This window comes from Leptonychotes weddellii, chromosome X, assembly GCF_054177405.1.
Source record: "Leptonychotes weddellii isolate Sample4059 chromosome X, ASM5417740v2, whole genome shotgun sequence".
In the NCBI taxonomy this organism is placed as follows: Eukaryota; Metazoa; Chordata; class Mammalia; order Carnivora; family Phocidae; genus Leptonychotes; species Leptonychotes weddellii.
Window position 1 is genome coordinate 39,373,222 of NC_138385.1, and position 25,075 is coordinate 39,398,296.

At 41.5% G+C, this 25,075-nt stretch overlaps 2 protein-coding genes across 4 annotated transcripts in view; one reads left to right on the forward strand and one right to left on the reverse strand.

The window, feature by feature from the left end:
* The window catches only part of NOX1 (NADPH oxidase 1), a 26,861-nt gene extending 14,900 nt beyond the window's left edge, over positions 1-11,961 (forward strand). The window contains exons 8-13 of the mRNA XM_006743912.3: positions 2,587-2,679; positions 4,219-4,454; positions 4,671-4,833; positions 5,228-5,374; positions 5,569-5,693; positions 8,803-11,961. Of these exons, the coding sequence (XP_006743975.1) occupies positions 2,587-2,679; positions 4,219-4,454; positions 4,671-4,833; positions 5,228-5,374; positions 5,569-5,693; positions 8,803-8,929 (891 nt within the window). The 3' untranslated portion in view covers positions 8,930-11,961. The remainder of the gene's footprint in view (positions 1-2,586; positions 2,680-4,218; positions 4,455-4,670; positions 4,834-5,227; positions 5,375-5,568; positions 5,694-8,802) is intronic.
* Positions 11,907-25,075, reverse strand: part of CSTF2 (cleavage stimulation factor subunit 2) — a 22,664-nt gene continuing 9,495 nt past the window's right edge. Inside the window, exons 8-16 of one of the 3 annotated variants that reach the window (XM_031039770.2) lie at positions 24,292-24,354; positions 21,850-21,909; positions 21,583-21,669; positions 21,063-21,204; positions 20,102-20,277; positions 19,214-19,521; positions 15,849-15,959; positions 14,789-14,914; positions 11,907-12,117 (exon numbers count right to left, since the gene is read on the reverse strand). In XM_031039770.2, the coding sequence (XP_030895630.1) occupies positions 14,792-14,914; positions 15,849-15,959; positions 19,214-19,521; positions 20,102-20,277; positions 21,063-21,204; positions 21,583-21,669; positions 21,850-21,909; positions 24,292-24,354 (1,070 nt within the window). In that variant the 3' untranslated portion in view covers positions 11,907-12,117; positions 14,789-14,791. The remainder of the gene's footprint in view (positions 12,118-14,788; positions 14,915-15,848; positions 15,960-19,213; positions 19,522-20,101; positions 20,278-21,062; positions 21,205-21,582; positions 21,670-21,849; positions 21,910-24,291; positions 24,355-25,075) is intronic. The other 2 variants (XM_006743915.3, XM_006743916.3) reach the window with 2 other exon arrangements.

The window sequence follows — 25,075 nt, forward strand, 5'->3', positions numbered from 1 at the left end:
GCATGAGAGGGGGGAGGGTCAGAGGGAGAAGCAGACTCCCTGCTGAGCAGGGAGCCCGATGCGGGACTCGATCCCAGGACTCCAGGATCATGACCTGAGCCGAAGGCAGTCGCTTAACCAACTGAGCTACCCAGGTGCCCTGAATACTACAGCTTTCTAACATAAATCTGGAATTGAAGACTGGAATTGTGATACCTCCAGTTTTGTTTTCTTTTTCCAGATTGCTTTGACTATTTGGGGTCTTCTGTGGTTCCACATAAATTTTAGGATTGTTCTAGTTCTGTGAAAAATGCTGTTGGTATTTTGATAAGGATTGCATTAAATCTGCAGATTTCTATGGGTCATACACACATTTTAACAGTATTTGTCTTCCAATCCATGAGCATGGAATATCTTTCCATTTCTTTGTGTCATCTTCAATTTCTTTCATCAACGCTTTACGGTTTTCAGAGTACAGTCTTTCACCTCTTTGGTTAATTTTATTCTTAGTTATTTTATTATTTTTGGTGTAATAGTAAATGGTGTTGCTTTCTTAATTTCTCTTTCTGTGGCTTCACTGAAACATTTGTTTTTAAAAAGCTCTATGGTATACCATTTTTGTCAATTTTTTAATGTGATCATTTTTAATGACCTGAGGGCATTATGCAAAGTGAAATAAGTCAGATGGAAAAAGACAAATACTGTATGATCTCACTGTATGTAGAATCTTACTTTAATGAACCTAACTCATAGATATGGAGAACATATTGGTGGTTTCCAGAGGCAGGGGGTTCGGGGAGTGGGCAAAATGAGTGAAGGTGGTCAAAAGGTACAAACTTCCAGTTATAAAATAAATAAGTCATGGGTATGTCATGTACAGCATGGAAACTGTAGTTAATAATACTGTATTGCACATTTCAAATTTGCTAAGATAGTAGATATTAAAAGTTCTCAGCACAAGAAAAAAATTTTTGCAACGATGTATGGTGACGGATATTAACTATACTTATTGTGATCATTTTGCAATATATACAAATATTGAATCATTATGGTATATACCTGAAACTAATGTAATGCTATATGTCAATTATATCTCAATACAAAAAAATGAAATAAAAATAAAAATTAAAAAAACACATTTGGGTATTGGCAAAAAAATCTGTGTGGTATACCATTTTTGTCATTTTTTTCTTAGTAAATAATAGGGCCATTCCTATACTCGTATACTTTGTGCACACCTTAATTATATCTTTATGCTCCATTTCCTAGAAGTGAAATTTCTGGGTCAAATAGAAGGAATGCTTTTAAGGCTGTTGGGATGTATTACCAAATTGCTCTCTGGGAAGATGCTACTAATTTGTCCCTCCACTGACTGCATATGTGAATGTGCCCATCTCCCTGCATCCCAGTTAATGGTGGGCATTATTGTTTAATGTTGTTTTCCAATCTGAGAGGCTAGAGTGTTATTTTGGTTTAATATTCATTTCTCTGATTACTTCTGAGGTCAAAATTTTTTTTGCCACGTTGTTATTAGCCATTTCTTAAATATATTTTTTGTGTGTTTTCTCTGAAGACATGGAGAATTTTTTTCCAAATCAGGAGTAGCATCAAATTGTATAATACCCACTCTCAAGTTCACCTGCCACATCTCTGCCCCTTTCCTCCCTGGAGATACCCAAGGAAGTTGTTTGCCTGAAACAGCATAAGAAACCTCATTCCACACAGTTCTGATGTTTCACGCTGAAGCAATTTTGCAAGAAAGGACATGACTTAGCATTGCTAGGAAATACATTTTTAGTAGCTCCTGTGCATATTGGAGCAACCTGCTACCTTTGAGAGGATCTCAGGGATAGAAAGACTGCTTTTAAAAAAAATGTAGAGAAGATAAAAAGTATAGTACTATGTTAGGTGTTTTGAGCACCTGAGAAAAGATGTGATGGATAAATAGTGTCAGCCATGGGCTTTCTCTTCTTTGTTAGTTTTGCTTTTATTTTATTTTTTTTTTAAAGATTTTTATTTATTTATTTGAGAGAGAGAGAATGAGAGAAAGCACATGAGAGGGGGGAGGGTCAGAGGGAAGAGCAGACCCCCCGCCGAGCAGGGAGTCCGATGCGGGACTCGATCCCGGGACTCCAGGATCATGACCTGAGCCGAAGGCAGTCGCTCAACCAACTGAGCCACCCAGGCGCCCTGTTAGTTTTGCTTTTAATCATCTGCTTCTCTCTTGGTTTTTCAGTTTGGACAAATTGTACTGGAAGACTGTCTTGGAGTCTTAAAATTAAAATGTATATATAATTTAAGAATATATATAATATACATTATATGTATAATTACCACATATTTTATTTTTGTGTTTTTCTTTGCTTCCTAGTGAGACTTGTAAAACTTCAGGAAATGATCTGCTTTATGAGTAACAGATTAGCAAACAAAACCATTATAATTTATTCCTTTCCATTTCCGTCTGTGAGATCTGGCGAAATTAGTGGCTTAATAATGATACACATCAGAGAACTTGATAAATATTATTGAATGAAGAAATGAACTGCTACACATATAAATCTTCAACAGGAGATTAATATGTAACCTCACTCTTGTTTCTCTGTGCAGTCTTGCAAGTGGATCCTTGCACCAGGGGTTCTTTATATCTTTGAACGGATTCTCCGATTTTACCGCTCGCAGCAGAAGGTCGTGATTACCAAGGTAAAGAATATGCACTTTCCAGGGATCCTGGCTGACTCAGTGGGAGGAATGTGTGACTCTTTTTTTTTTTTTTTTTTAAGATTTTATTTATTTGACAGAGAGAGACACAGCGAGAGAGGAAACACAAGCAGGGGGAGCGGGAGAGGGAGAAGCAGGCCTCCCGCGGAGCTGGGAGCCCGATGCGGGGCTCGATCCCAGGACCCTGGGATCATGACCTGAGCCGAAGGCAGACGCTTAACGACTGAGCCACCCAGGCGCCCCGGAATGTGTGACTCTTGATGTTGGGGCCATGAGTTCAAGTTCCACATGGGGTGTAGAGATTACTTTAAAAAAAAAAAAAAAAACTTTAAAAAAGAATATGCACTTCCGGGCACCTGGGTGTCTCAGTTGGTTAAGCGTCTGCCTTTGGCTCAGGTCATGATCCCAGGGTCCTGAGATCGAGCCCCATGTTGGGCTCCCTGCTCAGCGGGGAGCCTGCTTCTCCCTCTCCTCCTGGCTTGTGCTCTCTCTCGCTATCTCTGTCACTATCTGTCTGTCTCTCTCTCAAATAAATAAATACAATCTTTAAAAAAAAAAAGAATATGCACTTGGGGCACATGGGTGATGAAGTCGGTTAAGAGTTCGACTTCTGGGGGCGCCTGGGTGGCTCAGTCGTTAAGCGTCTGCCTTCGGCTCAGGTCATGATCCCAGGGTCCTGGGATCGAGCCCCGCATCGGGCTCCCTGCTCCGCGGGAGGCCTGCTTCTCCCTCTCCCACTCCCCCTGCTTGTGTTCCCTCTCTCGCTGTGTCTCTCTCTGTCAAATAAATAGATAAAATCTTAAAAAAAAAAAAAAAATTCGACTTCTGGTTTTGGCTCAGGTCCTGATCTCAGGGTTGTGGGATGGAGACCTACATCGGGCTCCACACTCAGGGCCAAGTCTGCTTGAGGACTCTCTCTCCCTCTCCCCTACGCCACTAAAATAAATAAATAAATCTTAAAAAATATTTTTTAAAAAAGAATATGCACTTTCTTCTAGCTGTCATAAGAGTTCTTTTCTTCCTGATTATAGGAATAGATTGTGATGTTGTCACTCTGAAAGGAATAAAAAAGAGCTGGAGGCAACATACTTTAGTTCCCCCAGTGCTGGACAGAACTATGGGGAAAAGTTTTGGCAGAAATCATCAGCATGGGTCTTCGTCAGAGGCTGCAAACAGGTGGCCTGGGCCAGTCCACAGACATCCTTCGGTTGGCCCGCACACTGATTGCTTGGAAAGTTGAATTGGTTGCTGACATTTAAACATCCAGAGGGAGGCTTTCACAGTAAAAGAAAAATGGCCCTTCTATCTTCTACTGAAGAATCAGGCAACCCGATAACGCTGAGTTGCGGTTCCATAGTGCACCCACCATCTGGGCAAAGTCACTGGTGCCCCCTTTCGAAAGGACTTCTGCTCGCAGTTCACCACCATCGCCAGCCCTCCCGCTTTACTGATTTAGTTCATCTGCCTGCCCCTTATCACCATTTGAGTTTGCCTCCTTTGGCCTCTGTGCTTCATTCGCAGGTTGTCATGCACCCATCCAAAGTTCTGGAATTGCAGATGAACAAGCGTGGCTTCAGCATGGAAGTGGGACAGTATATTTTTGTTAATTGTCCCTCCATCTCTTATTTGGAGTGGCATCCCTTTACTCTGACCTCTGCTCCAGAGGAAGACTTCTTCTCTATTCATATCAGAGCGGCGGGGGACTGGACAGAAAATCTCATCAGGGCTTTTGAGCAGCAGCAGTCACCAATTCCCAGGTGGGTCCTTGAGAGCAGCCGAGACCCAGAGCAGAGGCAGACAGGCAGAAAAGAGAAAGCGATTCCTTGTTGAACCTTAAGTCTGGTGCAATCGAATATGATGAAGATAAACAGGCACTGCACGAACCATGGGAACTGCTATGTCCTGGGAGGGATGTTTGAGGTTGGGGCTGGAGGTGAGACTTTACTTGCCCATTGTCTTCTGTCTGCTGCCAGGATTGAGGTGGATGGTCCCTTTGGCACTGTCAGTGAAGATGTCTTCCAATATGAAGTGGCTGTGTTGGTTGGAGCAGGAATTGGGGTCACCCCCTTTGCTTCCATCTTAAAATCCATCTGGTACAAATTTCAGCGTGAAGATCACAACCTTAAAACACAAACGGTAACTCCCTCATACTTCTTTTCATCTGGTCTGGGACTGACAGGTCCACTGCTTTCATGGCTTAAGCTCTTCACAACTGATCCCTGGAGCTATGAGAGTGAGTGATCTCTTCTCTCTGCCAAGGTATCCATTTCTGTAAGATTCATCATAGGAACAGGGTCTTCATTTTCAATTTGGAGTTTAAAATCACCTTGAACCATAGATGACGTTGGAAGTCTTTTTCCTTAAGGGAAGTTGTGAGAACTCTGGACGTTCATGCTGCTCTGTACAACTGATTTTTCAGGTCACCTGTAGACTTGACCAACAAATATAGAGTAGATATAATAGTCATGTCACCACAATGGACATCTTAAAGGCACTTGAATAAGGCTGTGTTCTCTCTTGCTGGTTCCAGATCTATTTCTACTGGATCTGCAGGGAGACAGGTGCCTTTGCCTGGTTCAATGACCTGTTGGCTTCTCTGGAACGTGAGATGGAGGAATTAGGCAAAGTGGATTTTCTAAACTACCGTCTCTTCCTCACCGGATGGGACAGCAACATAGTGAGTTCAAACAATTGATTGAAACACTAATTCCCATGTTAGATGCAAGATCATTGTCAGACAAGGTCGTGCGTGCTGATTGGAAATAATGATTTCTTACCTGCCCTCACCCCCACCCCCAAGTTTAAAAGTGGCTGAAGGAAGAGACAGCTGTCAGGACCTGCTTTTTCTAACTTTTATTTCTTTGAATCCAGGCCGGTCACGCTGCATTAAACTTTGACAAGGCCACTGACATCCTGACAGGTCTGAAACAGAAAACCTCCTTTGGGAGACCCATGTGGGACAATGAGTTTTCTACAATAGCTAATGCCCACCCCAGGTAAGTGTATTCTCCTCTAGTTAGTTGAGTTTGCAGAGTTAGGGTTTAGGAAAGCTATTACAGCATGTTGAACACTCTTAGGAAAAAGATCTCTGGGGCAGAAACTATTTGCACCATTCTTAGATTCTCGCTCCAAGCTGAACAAAATTTCATCCGGGGTTTTAGCCAAATAAGGGTTATGACCTTGTAATGGATGAGATGTTTTCTGCCCCTATATTCCCCATTCAAACAGTGAGGCAAGGGGACTCAGTTCTGATCAGTATTACCAAATAAAATGGAAAACTGGAAAAATTCAAATGCATTGTTTTTGGCCTTAATAATCCCTACTTAAAGTAAGAAAGGTTTAGAGTGTATTATCTAGTTAACTGATAACCTGACCTCTGTCTTTCTGAAGAGTTTTGAGATATGCTAGAGCATATAGGAAAATCTGGTGCCATGAAATCAGCCATTTCAAGGGGAAGGAGATTGAGCTGATCATTAGATAAGTTCCTGGAACAAGTTGGCAGCTGAAGATCAGTTCAATTCCACAGACATTATTGGTTACCTTCTATAAGCTCAGCACTCACTATTCTACAAGTTTTGGAGGTTGAAAGAGAAATAGAATATGGTTCTTGCCCTCAAGGAGCACACATTTTAATAAGAGGTGCATACAGTCAACTCAAAACAGAATGATGCACTCTATGAAACAAGTACGTAGACATGGAGGGAAGGAAAGTCTATGCCCACGTGGGGTGGTCAGGGCAGGCTTCATGAAGGCAGTGGTGAGAACACTTAGTCACTCGGATTCAGATGATCCTGGGTCCTAATGCTAGTTCTGACACTTTCCATTTATGGGACCTTGAGCTAGAAAGTCCTCTGATCTTCCGATTTCTTATCTATGAAATGGGGGTTATATTAGTAAATGCCCTCTCTACTCACTTGCAGAATTGTTGTAAACATTAAGCAATACATACATGAAAAATGCTGTGTAAACAGTAAAGCAGCATTTAAACGAAAGAGATTATGTTAATTATTGTGTTGAGCTGACCATAGCTGAAGTTGTGAGAATGGATGAGATTGCCAGGAGAGAGGGTGGCAGAGGACAGAGTGAGGAATGCTTACATTGTGTGGGAAGGGAGAAAAATGAGCCAAGGAGGAAGTAGGAGAATGTGGAGAAATGGTGTCACAGAAGCCAAGGGAGGAAATATTAGAGAAGTGTGGTCAACAATGCTGGAGGAGTGGCAGGGTCCAGAAAATGCTTATTTAACTTAACGATGATCTAAGCATACTTATAGACAGAACAGGAGCCAATGGATAGGAATAAAGTAAATATGCAAAAATGGGGAGAGGGCTAGGGTGGCCATGATAAAAGATGGGCAATAAGGGGTGCCTGGGTGGCTCAGTCAGTTGGTTAAGCTTCTGTCTCCGGCTCAGGTCTTGATTTCAGGGTCCTGGGATCGAGCCCCACATCGGGCTCCCTGCTCAGCGGGGACTCTGCTTCTTCCTCTGCCCCTCACCCTGCTTGAGCTCTCTCTCTCAAATAAATAAATAAATAAATAAACAAATAAATAAATCTTTTTTTACAACAGATTTTATTTATTTATTTGACAGAGAGAGACACAGCGAGAGAGGGAACACAAGCAGGGGGAGTGGCAGAGGGAGAAGCAGGCTTCCCACGGAGCAGGGAGCCCGATGTGGGGCTCGATTCCAGGACCCTGGGATCATGCCCTGAGCCAAAGGCAGACGCTTAACGACTGAGCCACCCAGGCGCCCCAATAAATAAATCTTAAAAAAAAAAAAAGATGGGCAATAAGAGTTGGCGAACAAGTGGAGAAATTGTAGGAGAGTTCCTCCCACATTGCTTGTGGGAATGTGGAACAGTGAGGCACTTGGGGAAAACTCTGGCATTTCCTCAGAATGATAAACATAGAGTTACCACCTGACCCAGCAATTTCGCTCCTAAGTATATACCCAGGAGAACTGAACACAGCCTTTGCTCTCCACACAAAAACTTGTACATGAATGCATGCAGAATAGCCAAAAAGTGGAAATAACTCAAGTATCCATCAACAGATGAAGGGATAAACAACATATGGTATATCCACACAGTGGGATCTTATTCAGCTGTAAAAAAAGGAATGAAGTACTGACACACGCTATGACATGGATGAACCTTGAAAATAGCATGTTAAGTTCAAGAACCAGACCCCAAAGGCCACCTAGTGTATGGCTCCATTTATTTTATTTCATTTTTAAAAAGATTTTATTTATTTATTTGACAGAGAGAGAGAGCGCCAGAGAGCACAAGCAGGGGGAGTGGGAGAGAGAGAAGCAGGCTCCCCGCTGAGCAGGGAGCCCGATGCGGGGCTCGATCCCAGGACCCTGGGACCACGACCCGAGCCGAAGGCAGACGCTTAACGACTGAGCCCCCCAGGAGCCCCTGTATGACTCCATTTATATGAAATGTTCAGAACAGGCAAATCTAGAGATTTAAAAGTAGATTTGAGGGGTGCCTCAAGGAAAAGACCCAGAGAACAGTTAGAAAGATTATCCTTGGCAAGAAGGCTCACCACCTCTTCAGTGTGAGAAATTTTGGAGTGGGGTAGATGCACAGTGGATGGCTCTAACTTGCTATGTGCCAGGCACTTTTCGAATTGCTTTACATACATTGTCATTCAAACCCCCAAACAACCCAGTGAGGTGGGGCCTATTTTGATCCTCGTCTTACGGGGGGGAAACCTGAAACAGAGAGGTTAAAGAAACTTGCCTGAAGTCACCCAGCTGGGGTAAGTGTCAGAGCTGGTATTCCAACCCAGATAGCTGGGCTCCAGGGTCTAGCACTTCACCTGTACCCTGCACCGTTGTCTCCAGAGTTTCTGTTCTCAACAGAACAGGCAAGGCTGCCCGCGGAGAGTGTGACCGCGGAGAGTGTGACAAGGGCTGAGAGCACGTTGGGGGCTTGCGGGCAGAAAAGGTGAGAAAACTACCGCGAAGAATGTGAGGGAGTCAGAATGCCTGAATAGGCAAGGTTGTGGGAGTAGTAGAGGCCTAGCAGAGGCAGTTTCTCCAGCCTCACCAACATAGCCCCTTTCGCTGGATTCTAGCCCTTTCAATTGTTCTATTCCTGCAGGTCTGTGGTGGGAGTCTTCCTATGTGGTCCTCAGACCCTGGCAAAGAGCCTGAGCAAACGCTGTCACCAATACTCCAGTCTGGATCCCAGGAAGGTTCAATTCTACTTCAACAAGGAAAACTTCTGAATTACAGGAATGAGGATGCTACTCTGCATTTTAGTCTCTCCTCTGAATCTCCCAACAACTTAGTCTGATCAGGTTTGGGCAGCCCTTTAAGGACAGTAACATGCCTCAGGCTCTGACTCCCTGGCCTCTCTTTTTTGATTGGATTCAACTTGGATGTCACTGATCTTCACGAGGCCACCATAATTGCAAAGGCATGGATCCTTTCTTGGGAAAAGAACTGTAAATCCTTCTGGAATGCCATGACTGCAACAAGGCCTGAGAGCCGAGGTGGTTGACAGCTACATGACTTGACCCCAGGTGATACTGTTGATTCCAAGTGTTACTTGGAATCTCCCAGCCTTCGGTCATATTTTCCCCTCCCTCTCACCTTCAAAGAAAATTTGTAAATAGGGTGATTTTTTTTAAATAAAAAATTTATTGAAGAATTAATGACAAAACATAATCATAAGCATAAATAATAAAACAATGAACATAAAATCACCAAGAACCCCATCCCTATATAACACTATGTACATTCTTACTGTTATTTAAAACATGATCTTATCCAGTGTGAATAGCAATTTCTGCTTTACTTATTTTTGCTTGTCAAGAAATGAAGGATTTTCCTCTTTGCTTAATGAATGAATCTTATTACTTAATCTAGGTTCTCCATTTGGGAAAGAAAATCTTGAAACGATGCTAATTATAATTGAAATTATAATTGAAAGTCAGATATATTATCATTAGCTTACATGGTTCTGTTGGAAATAATTGCAAAAACTTGAACTCCATCTTAAGATGACTTAGTCAACAGGGGCTCTTTATCATCATTTTTACTAAGGTGGTTTACGAACGTTTCTTTTTTAAAAAAGATAATTTAAAACTTTGATACCATTTTTCCGGCTCTTCCCTATTTATTAAGGAATCATTCACCTAATGACATAAGCAAAATGTCTTATCTCCTATCAAAATGCTTTTTATTTCTCCCATCCACCTGGCTCTGGGATATTAGTAGACACAGTGATCAGTAGAAGCGAAGAAGACTGAGGGGCCCTTAAAAGAGAGGGGGAAAAAACCCATATTTCATTGTGCCCAAAGACAAGTCAACTGATTAAATTTGTAAGACTGTTTCTACTAAATTAGCATTATAGCACCTATTTCTCTACCATTAAGTGACCAAAAATGAACAGATGGTTGTTTCTAATTATCCAAAAATTTGTATGACTTGAAGTTTTAGTAAGATCCATTTTCAGTAACTAGTCTGAACAAAACAAAGGTGTCATGAACTCACGGCAGCTAATTGTGTTTCATTTATTAATTGGACATCAGAAAAAATAGTAATGGATATTTCTGTAGGAACAGATTGGAATATCCCTGCTGTTGCTGATTTCCTGGATTTCAACAATCTAAATGAAATTTAATAAGGCTTTAGGAAAATGCACAATGGAACCTGGATGATTTGGTTCCTCTTAGACAACTGCTGACTACATAATTTGATCTTCGTTGATTTTGATCTGGAATCTTAGTGTTCCTTGAAACTTACATAATGAGTTCCTAATGAGAAAGGCTTCACTCTCGGTTTCAATGTCTAACTATATCAATACTTTGAGATAGGACTACTGCTAAAATCAACATGTTAAGGCCTAGAATATTCATGGAAGTAGGCAGAAAAGGTAATGATAATAATAAATCCTATGTATAATCAACATCCAAGCCTGAATTGGGGATGAGCAGGAGACCCAGAAAGCTCCCCAGCTGTTTTGAGCGTTTTTCTTCCTAGGTTGTAATATGAAGTAGCTTATTCAGCAAATTTTTGTCGTAGTAAACGTTTATATATCAGAATAGAAAATCCCTCAATTTCAATGTCTCTCATAAAGTTGATTATCATTGCATTCTTTTGCTTGACATGTAAGCAATATGCTATTACATTCTCTAAGCCTATGGCAGGCTTTTAATTCACTTGACCATAATCCTCACCCAGAGGGTAGGATTCTGAGAATATAAATAGGTTCAAAGAATAGTTCCAGTGGAACTTTACTAATTATTAAGGCATCTCTTAACCTCTTGAGGTTGGCCTGATGGGAGAGAAATCATGTTCCTCCTTAATGCCACTATGAGAGAGAGAATACTAGGTAGGAGGAGCCATAGGTCAGAGCGAGTGGCACTAATTACTGTCACATCCATCTGTAAGGAAGCAGGCAGGGGCAGGCCTAATGGGCAATCTGACTGCTTGTGATCTACATTTGGTCCTCTTAAAATAAATGAGAAGAATGTAAAAGTTTTAGGGTTTTCTATGTTTTAATTTCCCAAAATAAATTTGGTTATGGGGGAAGGCTATAAGTTAGTGATTATCTAGAAGGCAGAATGAAATGTATTTTGTTCCTTTGATTTCTATTTAGTTTTTACTTCATCTTGAACATGTGAAAAGTTAGTGGCTTCTTTAACTTTTAAGGTTGACTACCAAGACTGAAGAGGTTTAGAACAGACAGGTAAATGTTAACAGTCTCCTGTGTTGCTGACACACTTGAACCAGTGCCAATATAACATTTTTGTCTTAGCTCTGAAATATGCATGTGAATAAACCTGCTATTGATAAAAAAAAGTGCATTTTGATCATTAGATTTTCCTAAACTAAATACACTGCTCTGCTAGGCTCTTTGCTTTGTTGGCCTTCTGACCATTTAATAGCTCTAAGCAGGGGCTATTTTCTCCCCGTAAACTCAGAAGTTCTAGCAAGTTCTCAAAGGGCAAATCTTATTATTCCTGCTGGAAGCAAACAAAGCAAAAACTAAGTTCCAGAAAACATTGCTTCTGAGAAATTCTCAAATATCACCAAGAAGAATAAGTGGTTAACTTAAAGGAAAAACAGAACTATGGCAATATAACATTAAAGTACAATACTGCGGTAAGGGTTGAAAACACATCTAAGGTTTCACCCTTGGTGTTCAGCCTTTTAAAAGCAAAAAGGTCGTGTATATCAATTTGCAGTATACTAAAATTGTGTTCAAAGTTTATTTCAAGTCACAGAAAATATACAAACTAAGACAACAGAATGAACTGATTTTGTTCTGAGAGAAGGTGATGGGAATCCTCCACCTGGCACCAATTTGAGTCATTCAAGGGTTAGGATGCAGAAGTCATCTTTTTGCAACATTTCAACAAAGTTATGGAATTAATTTCCCGATTTGTTGCCAGGTATTTTTGAAAACCTGTAAGGAAAAGTTGGGAGAAAGCCATTAGAAATGGAGACGAAGTTCTCTTTCCCAAACATCAGGAGAAAAAATTTCAAAGCGGGGGAGGGAGGCTATGCAAAAGAGCAAATCACCAGGGAGAGATTCCTAAGGGGTCTGCCTCCAGGATCCCCAAAGTAATCACCTCTTATAGCAGGGTTTCTCAACCTCAGCATTACTGACATTTGGAGACAGAGAACTCTTTGTTATGCGGGGGGGCGGGGGGGAGATATCCTACGATTATAGGATGTTTAGAAGCATCTCTGGTCTCTACCCACTGAATGCCAGTAGTATACCATATCCCGAAAGTTGTGACAATGAAAAATGTCTCCAGACATTTCCAAATGTCCTACAGGGAGCAAAACTGCCTCTGGTTGAAAACCACTGATCTACCAGTAATAGTAGAGAGACCTGTCACAAGTGATAGCAGAAATGGATCACAACCAGCAAGGTACCGGATGGACAGAGAGCCAACATTTTGGCCACAGTATGCACGGGTAACAGCAAATACACATTAAAACCTTGCCCACGTAAAACTGTATAGAACTACATGCACACAGCACATCTCACTCACATGAATGTAGGTTTAAGAAATGGTGAAAACTGAATGTAGGTTTAAAAAATGGTAAAAATGGAATAAGGTCTGTAGTCTAGCTAACTGTAATGTACCAGTGTCAGTTTCTTGGTTTTGTACTACAAACCAAAAAGGTATTGCACAACAGCTTCTCAAGATGTTATCACTGGGGGAAGTTGGGGGAAGGGTACAAGAGGCTCTTTGTACTATTTTTCCAACCTTCTGTGAATTTATAATTATTTCAAAATAAAATATAAAACAAGCAAAAACCTTTGCCCTGTGGTGTATGTGCAAGGCTTTGAAATATCTTATAAGCTAGAATACGTAATGAAAGAACTTTCAGAAACATTTCTGTCTCCACGATCTAAAAAGAGTAATTTCCCCATATTGTAGGGAATACCTTCTCTGACATAAATAAATTAGAAAAAGTAAAAGAGGAGAACAGTTTTTAATCTATTCCTCTGAATATAATAGTCTATACTTTTACTAAAAAAAAATGGCCTTGGGCATCTGGACTAAAAAGGTAAAGTAGTGGTCATACCAAAAGTCTGGCTAGCTATCCATCTATGATAGCTTCTCATTATAGTTCAGTCATTTAAAGTCTAAATACAGGGATGCCTGGGTGGCTCAGTCAGTTAAGCGTCTGCCTTCGGCTCAGGTCATGCTCCCAGGGTCCTGGGATCGAGCCCCACTTCGGGCTCCCTGCTCAGCAGGGAGCCTGCTTCTCCCTCTTCCTCTGCCTGCAGCTCCACCTGCTCGTGCTCTCCCCGCCCCCCGTCAAATAAATAAGTAAAATTATTAAGAAAACAAAGTCTAAATACAGATATGAAGCATATTTCCAGTTTAGATGTTTTAGTAACTTTGCAAATATGGATTAAAACACAATATATTTGGTAAAGACTGCTAAGTACTGTAAATGAGTTCATTATTATATGATAATATATGAATGGGATTATAATACAGATGGGGTAACAAGTAGAAATTCAAAATGTGATATTCCAGCTGACACTGGGACAATGTGAATTTTAAACTGTTTTTAGAAAACAGAATTATTGGGGTGCTTGGCTGGCTCAGTTGGTAGAGCATACGACTCGATCTCAGCATTGTAAGTCTGAGTCCCAAGTTGGGTACAGAGATTATTTAAAACTAAAAGAATCTTTAAAGAAAAAAGAAAATTATTTATTTTTTTTAAAGATTATTTATTTATTTATTTGACAGCGAGAATTGAGAGCGTGTGCACAAGCAGGGGGAGAAGCAGGCTCCCCACTGAGCAAGTAGCCCGACGCGGGGCTCGATCCCAGGACCCTGAGATCAAGATCTGAGCTGAAGGCAGATGCTTAACTGACTGAGCCACCCAGGCTCCCCAAGAACACAATTATTTATGAAATACAAGATGTTGGGCAAAATGGTTTTTAAAAGAAATGCCAATACATGGAATCAGATGGTTCCATGATTATGATCCGTTTTATCTGACAGATAAGGAAGAAAAAGAAAGGGCAGCAGTGTACAGCAACCTCTAAAACGTAAAGGGACGGATGGTGATGGTGGACGGTCACTACTCTGAAATATGTGCTCTAACAGTTTAACATCAAAATAGTTAATATTAAATAAATACTGGAAACCAAAATATTTACACGTTTTATTGAAATGCTTTGTATTTTCTCCATTTTGATGGGACAGCTGGAGTAAAATAACACAACTGATCCTGGAAGGATACACAATAAACTACACTTAGAGGTTGTCTGGGGAAGGAGGTTAAGGAAGCAGAGCTTCTTACCCCGACTTTTCTCCATTTTGGTATTTGATTCATTTTGTAAAAGTGATCACGTTACTTTTGCCATTAGGAAAGAAAGGTTAAAAAAGATTACAACCAACTCAACAACTGAACAGATACCCTGTTGCCTTTCCCTACCCTGACAGAGGCTGACCTAATGAAGGGTGAAGAGTCTAGCCACGAGGAGTGTGGGCCTCGGATAGTCTTTAGATCAGGAGAATGTTGTTGGTTAAGGCTGAAAGTATCTAATACCCCAAATGCACAAGGAGTTTGTTCGACTTAGGCAGGTTAAGTCTGCTCACCTTTCAAGGTGCTCCAGTGGATTTCTGTATTTGTTCCTTTAAGATCAGGATACTCTGCCTTTGCTCAGGAGGCAGCATGGCAATCTGGTCTGCAGTCAGCTGAAGAACCTGCATGATCAAAGCAGCCTGTGAAGAGAAAAGAAAGGGAATGAGTTTTAATGATGGCAGCTAAAAAACCACCACCAGCTTCTGTCCAAAAAGGAAGGATACCTCACACATAGAATAGTGCAGGCAAAAAAACCCCACCCCAAACCAAATCAAACCAAAACCGGCTGGTGAGAAAAGGCACAATGAAAAGCTCAAGTACAATCATACCTAAGATTAGGAGACTCAAATCAAACAGACACCTGCATGAACCCAAAGTTCTTGCAGACTAACATGATATCTGTGGACCTTGGGAAGTCTTCAGTTTGTAATCCTGTTTTAAAGACTTTATTTCTTTAATTGAGAGAAAGAGACAGAGCGTGAGCATGCACAAGAGCATGAGTGGGGGGAGGGGGGCAGAGGCAGAGGGAGAAACAGACTCTTCACTGAGCAGGGAGCCCGAAGCTGAGGTGGGGCTCAATCCCAGCAGGACCCTGAGATCATGACCTGAGCCGAAGGCAGATGCTTAACCACTTAACCGACTGAGCCACCCAGGCGCCCCTTTAATCCCCTTTTAAAAGTCTCTCTTTTTCACAAGTTTTAGTCTTTCCATCAGACGTGAGCTCCCCATGATGGTCAAATATAGAAACATATATACTCATGGGGAATCTGCTATTGTTTTTAGGGATAAAACAGAAAGGGGAGGGGAAGAAAAGGGACTTAGAGCTTCAGGTCAATCAGCACAAAAAACTGTTATTGGCTGATGAGTCTGAAATGTAAGATAAGCTGCCATTTACATACATCCATTTAAGAATTTTAAGACCAGGCCCACAGATATTCAGATAACAAGATCATAAAAACTTGTAAGAGTAAATATCACTTCCAAATGAACTCTAAAGACCCAGGACCTCCACATCGTAACTGAAAAGAGGAATCCAAAAGATGTATGCCTCTGGAGACAGACAGTATTGCTTACCTTCTCATGATCCTGTGGGGTAACTTGGTTCTGGCCAGGACTAAAGCCCCCAGGCTGACCTCCACCCTGAATGCTCGCTCCTTGCATGCCTGTTCCCTGCATGACTGGGACCTATGTGCACAAAGAGAGAGGAGGAGGAGAGTTTTCAGAACTTCTCATATAGTATTCAGAATCCAGTAACAGCAATGTGAAAGATATGATCTCATTATGGATATGAGTAAAAAAAAAAGCAAATTAATGACTCTGAAGATCATTTCCTACTGTTAGCAATGGCAGGAGGCAGGGTTTAGCAAGAGATCAACTAGCGAGTTAGACACATTTGCTTACAGCAGCTCTAGCATCATCAACAAATATCACACAGTACCATCAAATCAAGCAAAATCCAGCCACATAAGCACAGAGAAAACTGAGAACATCCTAGAAACTAGTGCTCAGTGGAAACAGAAATGAAAGCCAGCAGATTCTAGAGATAATGTATGCTGGTCCACTGGGGAAGCTTCATTCACAGAGATACCGCCTACCTCTAGTTCAATAAGACATAGGCAGTTCGCCCCAAAGGGCCCTATCCCACAAGTAAGGCAGAGACGATCATTATGGCAGAGGCAGAAAGGAGATGGGAAGGCCTCTGGGAAAAAGACTGCTATTAGCCCAACATTTGCTTTTTATAACTTTCCAGAGAGAATATGCAGCAGATGCTTTCTGCTAGATACAGACCAAAAAATGACTCAAGTTAAAAGAACAAAATGCAGTTATATCATACTTATTTAAGATCTTCAGTGAGTTCGATCTTTGGGAAGACCACCAGAACCCAAAGAAAAGGCCTCAGAGCACCAAGAATAACTGTTAAAGGTCCCTATGTTGTTATGTTCACACTCAGGCATTCACCGAGAGTTTAGGTACTCTTATGAAACACAAACTGTGAACAAACTTAGTTACCTGCTTCCCCAGTAGATCAGAAGCAGCAAAGCACAAAACGAAATGTGGATACACTGTTAGGAGCAGATACCATGACAGCAATGTGAAGAGCCAGGCGACAGCCTGATGGTGAAGAAGACCAGAAACCAAACAGGAGGTAACTGTACTTTCTATTATAGCACATACAATAATAGGCACATTCAATGATGACCTTGAGTAATCAAAAATGGTTAAAATCATTTTTCATTATCTTATTTAAGAAGGGAAGGAAGCATAATACACTTCATTATCACTTTCTGTTCTTTATCAATACTGAATCCAGAGACAGGTCTGAACCTTAATGTTACGTTACAGATCTGAAACATCTAGGAGAACAATGTTTTGGAAGCTTCACAGTTAATACTAATTTGAGGTATTATTATCATGAGCTAACCATTCAATAACGGCCATTTATAAAGTTTCCAGGAGTGCCAACATGTTCTAGGCAGACAAGTCACAATATAGGTGACCACACGTCCAAGGTCTGCCTAAGTCCCAGTTTATGCTTTTGCCCCAGAGTAACTATTTAACAGCACTCTCACTCCAAACATGTCCCTGTTTGGATAAGTCATATAATCACCCTAGTAATAATAAGCCTTTTAACTAACAAATTTCCAACTAGGTGAACTGGAGTTAATTTTAAAATCTGATTTAAAATTATGAATTAGGGATATACTGTAAAGTTAAAAAAAAAACAAAGCACAGAACAGTGAAAGAAAGGAAATACAGATGCATTTCTTCCTAATATCTTCTTCTTTGTTAGAAAGATACATCCAAAATTGAATAAAAGCAATGATCTATAGGGGATGGGGGTCACAGGGGAGATGGATACAGGGGAGGAAGCAAGGGTCTCACTATCTCACTTATATATGAGTAAACATATTAATTTAAACAATATAAAAAAAGTTTGAAGATAAAATTTTTATTTTTTTCCACTCAGATCCAATAGGCTTTATACAATCTACTAATGAAAACTATATAAACCTAATATTACAGAGTAATGAGTTCAAGCACTAGCAGAGACAAAACAGCAACACATTATCCAGAATGGTCTTCCAAACATTATTTTCAATGTCTTTCTCCACAAAACTACTGACAGAATTATATAACGACATCATGTAGTTACTTGTTGTCAGTCTCCCCAGCTAGAATGCAAGCTCCACGGGAGCAGGGACTTTGTTTTGTTCACACTGCTATATCCTCAGTACCTAGAGCGCTCTCTGGTACACAGTAGGTGCTCAATAAATATCTGCTGAATGACTGAATAAATGAATAAAAACCATTTCTATTATAAGGCTACTGATCCTAGAGGGCAGAATAAACATCAAGGCCCACAGACACATTTTTAAAAAGCACAATTTGAAAAAAGGAGAACAGTTTTCTTTTACACGTACCAGAAAACAACATATTCGTATTTCCTATTAAAGAGGGGGAGGTAGACACACACATACACAATACATGATGTGCAGATAACAGGATTGAGTAGTACACTGAAAAAAACAGGGGGTTCTACTCCTTGCTCTGTCACTTTTTAGCTGTGTGAATTTGGATAAGCCACCTGAATTCTTGGATCTCAGTTTCCAAACCTATAAAATGAGAGATTTGGATGACTGACATGTTCCATTCCAGTGACACTCTCCCTCCCTCTCTCTCTCTGTCTCACACACACATACACACACAGGGGAGCAAGACACATAAACATATGGAAGAGGGAAGAGAGAAGAAGTACATAGAGGAAGGAGGGGCAAGAGGGAGACGAAGGTGCTAGCACATACAAATTCAGGGAACAGACACACATACCATCTCCCCACAACCAACTGTGTGTGGAGAAGGAGGAGATGACAACACATAGACGATCAGAGATCGCCATATACACTTAGCTAGAGAGAGCCAAATAAGGAGAAAGAAGAGGTAAGAATTCAGTTCCATAGGTTTTAAGGTGAACGTTAGTAAAACCTGCCTTTCATATTCCACTGTTCACTTAGGCTACGTGATGAAAGTAAACTAAAATAGGTTTCGGCAAACCTAAGATTATCGAAATGACTGCTAATAGCTCTTCACATGCTCTAATGCAGTTCTTACGGTTGTATGTTAGAATCGCTTGGGGGAAGTTTTTCAAATTATCCATGCCTAGATTCTAGTGATACACACTCTGTCTCCTAAATCTGCAGGGGCTCTGCTCTGAATGGAAGAACTCCTTAAACTGTGGGACAAGGTTGCTACAATCCTGGTGGCCAGAAAATAACCACCTTAAGGGACAAAGAAACTAGAAGAAGGGAGTTTTCTAATCTTCCTGTTCTAACAAGCTGAGAAATAGCCCAAATCAGAAAGCAGTCACAGTCAGGCTCAACGGTCAATTCCGGAATAGATCACGATTTCACGTAGAAGCAAGAAGTGAGTATCGCACATACCTGTCTGGATCCCTGGGGGCCAACTGCGCCCATGTTAATTGGACTGGGACCCTGGATTCCACTAGGCATAGGGCCTCTAGGGCCAGGGACCGGGCCCCTTGTATCCATACTTCTGGCCTCTATCCCTCTGACTTCCATTGCACGGGCCTCCATCGCACGGGCCTCCATCGCGCGGGCCTCCATCGCACGGGCCTCCATCGCACGGGCTTCCATAGCACGGGCCTCCAATCCTCTGGCATCTAATCCTCTAGCCTCCATGGCTCGTGCCTCCATCCCCCGTGCATCTATGCCTCGGGGATCTCTTCCGCCTGTAAAGTAAGTTGTAAGAAAACCATTGTGTAGCTACTCATCTTTACTGCAAAAAGAAACAATAATCAAAGAAAGAAATCTATTCCTCCAGTCACGTCTCCCCCCAACTACAGGGGACCCTTGAACAAGGCGAGGATTGGAGCACTCCCCCAAAACTTAACTACTAGTAGCCTACTGCTGACTGGAAGCCTTACCAAAAACATAAAACAGTTGATGACACCTGTTTTGTATGCTATGTGTATTGTTCTGCATTCTTACAATAAAGTAAGCTAGAGAAAAGAGAACGTTATTAAGAAAATCGTTAAGAAAGAGAAAATACACTTACAGTACTGCACTATATTTATATAAAAAAAAATCTATGTGTAAGTGGACCTGCGCAGTTCAAACGTGTTATTCAACAGTCAACTGTACACGAGACCGTTTTCTCCTTCCCAGTTTTACAGGTCTGCAGATAAATCTTAAATATGTTTGCCAATCCCACTGCCCCAGCCTTCTTTATCCTAGATTAGAACCTAAGACAGTTGGGTTTATTATCAGCCCACAACTACCAGTCGGCCTTGTGACGTGGTCTCCCCTTACCTCTGCCATCCAAGGGTGGACCCCTCTGATCTAGCATGGGTCCTCTTGGCTCCGCCATTAGAGGTCTGGGCTCAGCTAATGGCCCTCCCCTCAACTCATGTGGGGGTGGGCCACGGCTGTCATGGCCCGGGACATGGTGCATGGGTGGACCCTGATGAGGTGGTCCCAGGTAACCTCTAGAGATGGAGAAAAATGTTACATTTTAAAACAGAACAAAACAACAAAAAAAAGTCAACCAGAAGGATCAGTAAGTAAAAAAATCAAAGAACTGATGCAAACATCAGTCTATAAATGCTAAGAGAATAAACATCAAACAGGTCCAAAAAGAAAAAAAAAAAGCTATGGAGATATAAACGCACGTATTCTAGAATTTCATATTTGCTTGGGGCACTCATAATTAAGGAGGAGGTAATGGATATCCATTGTATAGAACGAGTATGTAGTACAGTGCTTAAGAACGTGGATTACTCTATAGGTTCAAATCTAGGCTTTATCCCTTATTAGCTGTGTGATCTTGGGCACATTTACTTAACTTCTCTATGCCTCGGTTTCTTCATCTGTAAAATAGGACTGTATTAGTACCAATCTCACAGGGCTGTTGTGTGGATTTAATGAGATGATCTAAGTAAAGTACTCACAGCAGAGTCAGAGGCATAATCCCCATTCATATCAATCATCATCATCTTATCATTATTGCTACTACCGAGAAGCAACAGAAGTTTTTCCCGTTTGGGTATGTGCTAGAATTTCCAATTTCTAAAGACTCGGGTAGCCATGGTTCATTCAAAATGACATACTCAACAGATACAGTTCTGTCCAAGGAGAAGTGCATCCTTAGTCTCGGACAGCGGCCATGAATATTTATTTGCTGAAGTAGGCAAACAGGTACAGAACGACAGTGTTCTCAGACCAAGGGAAAGTTCGGATCCCCGCAGTCTTTTCCTTCTATGTTAGCGCTTACCTAGGCTCTACCTCTCCAGTTACAGAAAGTAAAGTGCCTCCACGCGGGTCATTTGGAGCGTCTCCCAATAGACCTCGAGGAGTTGGGACGGTGGCAGGCAAGGGCCCACGCTGCATAGCGGCTCTGGGGTCCTGCATCGGCACTGACAGGGAAACAAACAGGGAGTTACTGTTGTGAAGGACACAGAAGGAAACAAGAAATGACTCTATATACCACTGACAACATAATTCAGACACCTGAGAGCGGGTGAAACCTCACCACGGCAGACTCCTCTTGCAGCTCAAGAACAGAAGCAGGGTGTAGGCAGCATCTGTGCCATGTCAGAGGTATGGATGGAATTATATAAAGAGCAAAGTGGGGAGCAACCTGCCAAGGACTAGCACTGCAACCTGAAGAAACTTAGGCTCCTGGTTTTCCTTATAATCAATCTTAGTTCAAGGACCAGAGTCACAAAAGAGAGGTAGGGTCTTGGCATATGTGAACACTGCCATGGCTCTGCAAGAACCTGCTGTCTCCTTACAGACTGCTATTCCATCCAAGCCTCCTGACACCAGTAGGGAGGGAGTACAGCCTCGGACAGATGCCCATATCATCCATGTTCTCTGCCCTGTGTGAAGAGGTCAATCTTAGGCTTGTGGCCCCAACAGGAAAAAATGTAAAAACAAAAGCCCAAAACACTACCCTTTTGGGTTCCGAACGTGAGGATGACTGCCAAGCAGCCCTTGTCCTCTCAACGTCCCACCCTGAACACCACAAGCAAAAGGAAACCCGCAGATACAATGGGTACCTTGAACTCGCTCAATTGATGCAGGCCCGGCGGGTCCCACGGGCGAGTGCTGTAGGGTTCCTAGGTGAGCAGTAAGTTCAAAAGGAGAAAGAGCAGACACTTAAAATAGCTTGCACGCACACGCACGCACGTACACACACACACACACACACACACAGAATCATACACATACAGACGGTGGAGATTTACACATGTAAATTAAAAAGCCAAGAGTTCAGGAGCCTGCCTCAGGCTACAAAATCTTCCTATAAGTAGCTTCTTTGGGATCTGAAACTCTTCTGCTGTAATGAGATTGCCTCCTAAGGTGAAACCGGTGGGCCCCTGATTTTATTCAGCCACTCTCCATTTTCACCTCTGCTACTACGAGTCCACCTAAATCTCCTTATACCATTACAAGAAAAGAAACAAAACATAAAAAGTATGGTTCTAAACCTCTAGTTAGGCAAAGAACATAAACATAGTTTCATAAGCAAAACATGGAAGAGATTGTACTGAATCTGGAAGGCAAGATTTTTCTGAAGAGGCCCATAACAGAAGTGGACCGTACGATTTTTTGCCGTATTTTAAAGCACAAAAATCTCTGCGGGAAATGCAGCGAATGACCTTTAGACAAAGAAAGAGAATATCACTCCTCAAAAAATACTCCGCTGCTACGAGTCCCCGGTGATAACCAAACGCCATGACAACAGCAGACAAAGACTAATGAGATGACAAGGGCACCAACACTACACAGAGGTGGCAGAAGGCAAGAAGTGTCTTCTTAAACTAATCTCACTGTCTCCTTTTATCATTACAAAGGTGCATAAGAAGTATGGCTTCCAGGAAAAGAAAGAAAACTGGGTACAAGTGGAAAGATTCTTGCTTCCTCTGCTGGATACTGAACAAAAACTATAAAAGAAACTCATCTCACTTTATCTCTTCAAGAAGACACACCTCATATACCTTCAGAACTCAAGTCATTTCCCTTTGCTAACTTTTGACCCAGAGAGATGAAGACAACTATAGCGGGAAAAAAGAGGTCTTGCGGAAATATATATTAAACGGCTGAAGTTTGGAAAGACTGATTGATGGCTTGGGAAGAAGAAAAATATGACTGGAACCCCAATGCCTTCTCCCTAGTGCAGAAATACTGTGGGTGCACACACCATCTACTGAGAGTGGTCAAGGGCGTGGGGGCACAACAGCACAAAAGCACAGGCTGCTTAGATGAGGCATTTGGTCAAGAGCTTGTCCCACTGTCAACCATCTGACCAGATGATCCGTTCTGTCACTTCAGCAACCAACCCTAATGGACAAACCATAGACGAGGAATATAGTACACAGGCTCCACCTTAATATTTTGCTTTTAAAAAATGGGTTTCACTTATAGGCCATATGCTAAGAAGAAGTAACTTAAGTTTCTCTGTGCTGCCCAAAGCAGTTCTTTCTCATCACGATGACAACATGAATAAGAATGGAAGACACTGAAGAGTGTTTCTGGAAGTTAATAGAGGCGGTGTGGATTTTCAGAAAGAGGAAGATTTTAGTCAGAGACTTCAGAATCTTGCTCTGCCACTTACTAGCTGGAAGAGATGAGTGCCCCAAGTCCTGTCCACGTTACTCAGCAGTATTTACTTACCATGTGCCCTTGAATAAGTAACTTAAAACTCTGAGCTTCCATTTCTTTATCTGAATACTGAGGTGCTGCCCCCTAACTCACACAGTTGTCTATGAAAATTACAGTGCCTTGCCTATAGTATGCCCTCAGTTTTACTGTTAGTTGCTTCTGTTTTCTCACTCTCTCTCCTCCTAACGTTGTTTTCAACCAAACCACTGCATTTTCTGTTTCTTCAAACTCCAGCAACAGAGGGAAATAATTTGGAGATTCTGGAGTGGCTCTTGCTGTGGTATCCAGTGTTACTGCCACAGTACAACATACCCTTACCAAGTAGGCTTCACAGACCTCTGATCCCCTCCCAGTTTTCTCTGTGGTTTAGATTTAGGCTTCTACATGTTACATGCTCATTATTAAAGCTCCTTACTCAGTCAACAGATATCCACAAGGGTGAGAGAGAACATGTCAGCAGTGTCATTAGGCTATTATGAAAAGGTGATATAAATTAAATAGAAACAAAGGATCCATCTGCTTTGATTCTTGTAGAGCTGGGCTCTGAGTCACTAGATGGAAAGTCTAGACTAGCGCTGTCCCCAACAGAATATTGTGCAATGAGGGAAATATTCTATATCTGCCATATCCAGTATGTGGTGCCATAACCACATGTGGCCGTCGAACACTTGGAATGTGGCTAGTGTGATGAGAAATTGAATTTTAAGTTCTACCTAATTTCAATTAATTTAATGTTCAAATAACCAGTGGTTAGTGGCTGCCATATTAAGACAGTGCAGATAAATACAACATTTCCGAGTCCAGTCCACATTAATCAGATATTAACATTTATTTACCTTGTCCCCGTTCAATGGACACTGGTCCACTTCCTGGCATTCCAACCTGGGCTTGCATTCCTCCTAGAAGATAAAGGGAAGGAAAGAAAAACACAAATTAGGACCGTGTAGAAAAAAATTAGGACAGTGGCTGAGTTAACAAATTCCCTTCTTCTGCCTCCCAGGCAGAAAACTACAAAGAAAGATCATAACTATCACTAAACAATGCAGTTATACAGAAGATAAAGTTTGCTAGTAAACTCTAGGCTTCAGTGACAGAAAAATGAGTTAAATGAGAATACTTAATCTCACTGGTTACTAAAACCTTGGCAGAAGTTCTGTGATATAGGAGAATGATGGCACTTGCCCACAAAACTCCTCTCAGAGGAGGCAATACTGTTCCCAGGGTATTTTGTAAATTTGTGGATTTTAGTTGTGAAAAGATTTATGGGGCATGGCTGGCATTTAATGAGAAGCCAAGAGGGATACTAGATGCCTTGCAATGTCTGAGATAGTCCTCCAAAATCCAGAATTATCTTGTCTTGCAAAATTTTCAAATGTCTTGGTGAACGTTTTAACACAAATGAAAATCTGTTTACAGTCATCTGAACTTAGAACCTAAGTCTGCCATATTTGTAAACAAAAAAGCTCTTTGCCCTATTTACAGCTGTACACATATATATTGAATTTTCCAGAAATACAATTACTGAGTCAATTCCAGGTACTGCATTTTGTTTTGTTAAGAACTTTACCAAAAGTTTTCACCATTTGAGAAAATCACAACACTAATGTCAACAGTCCCTCC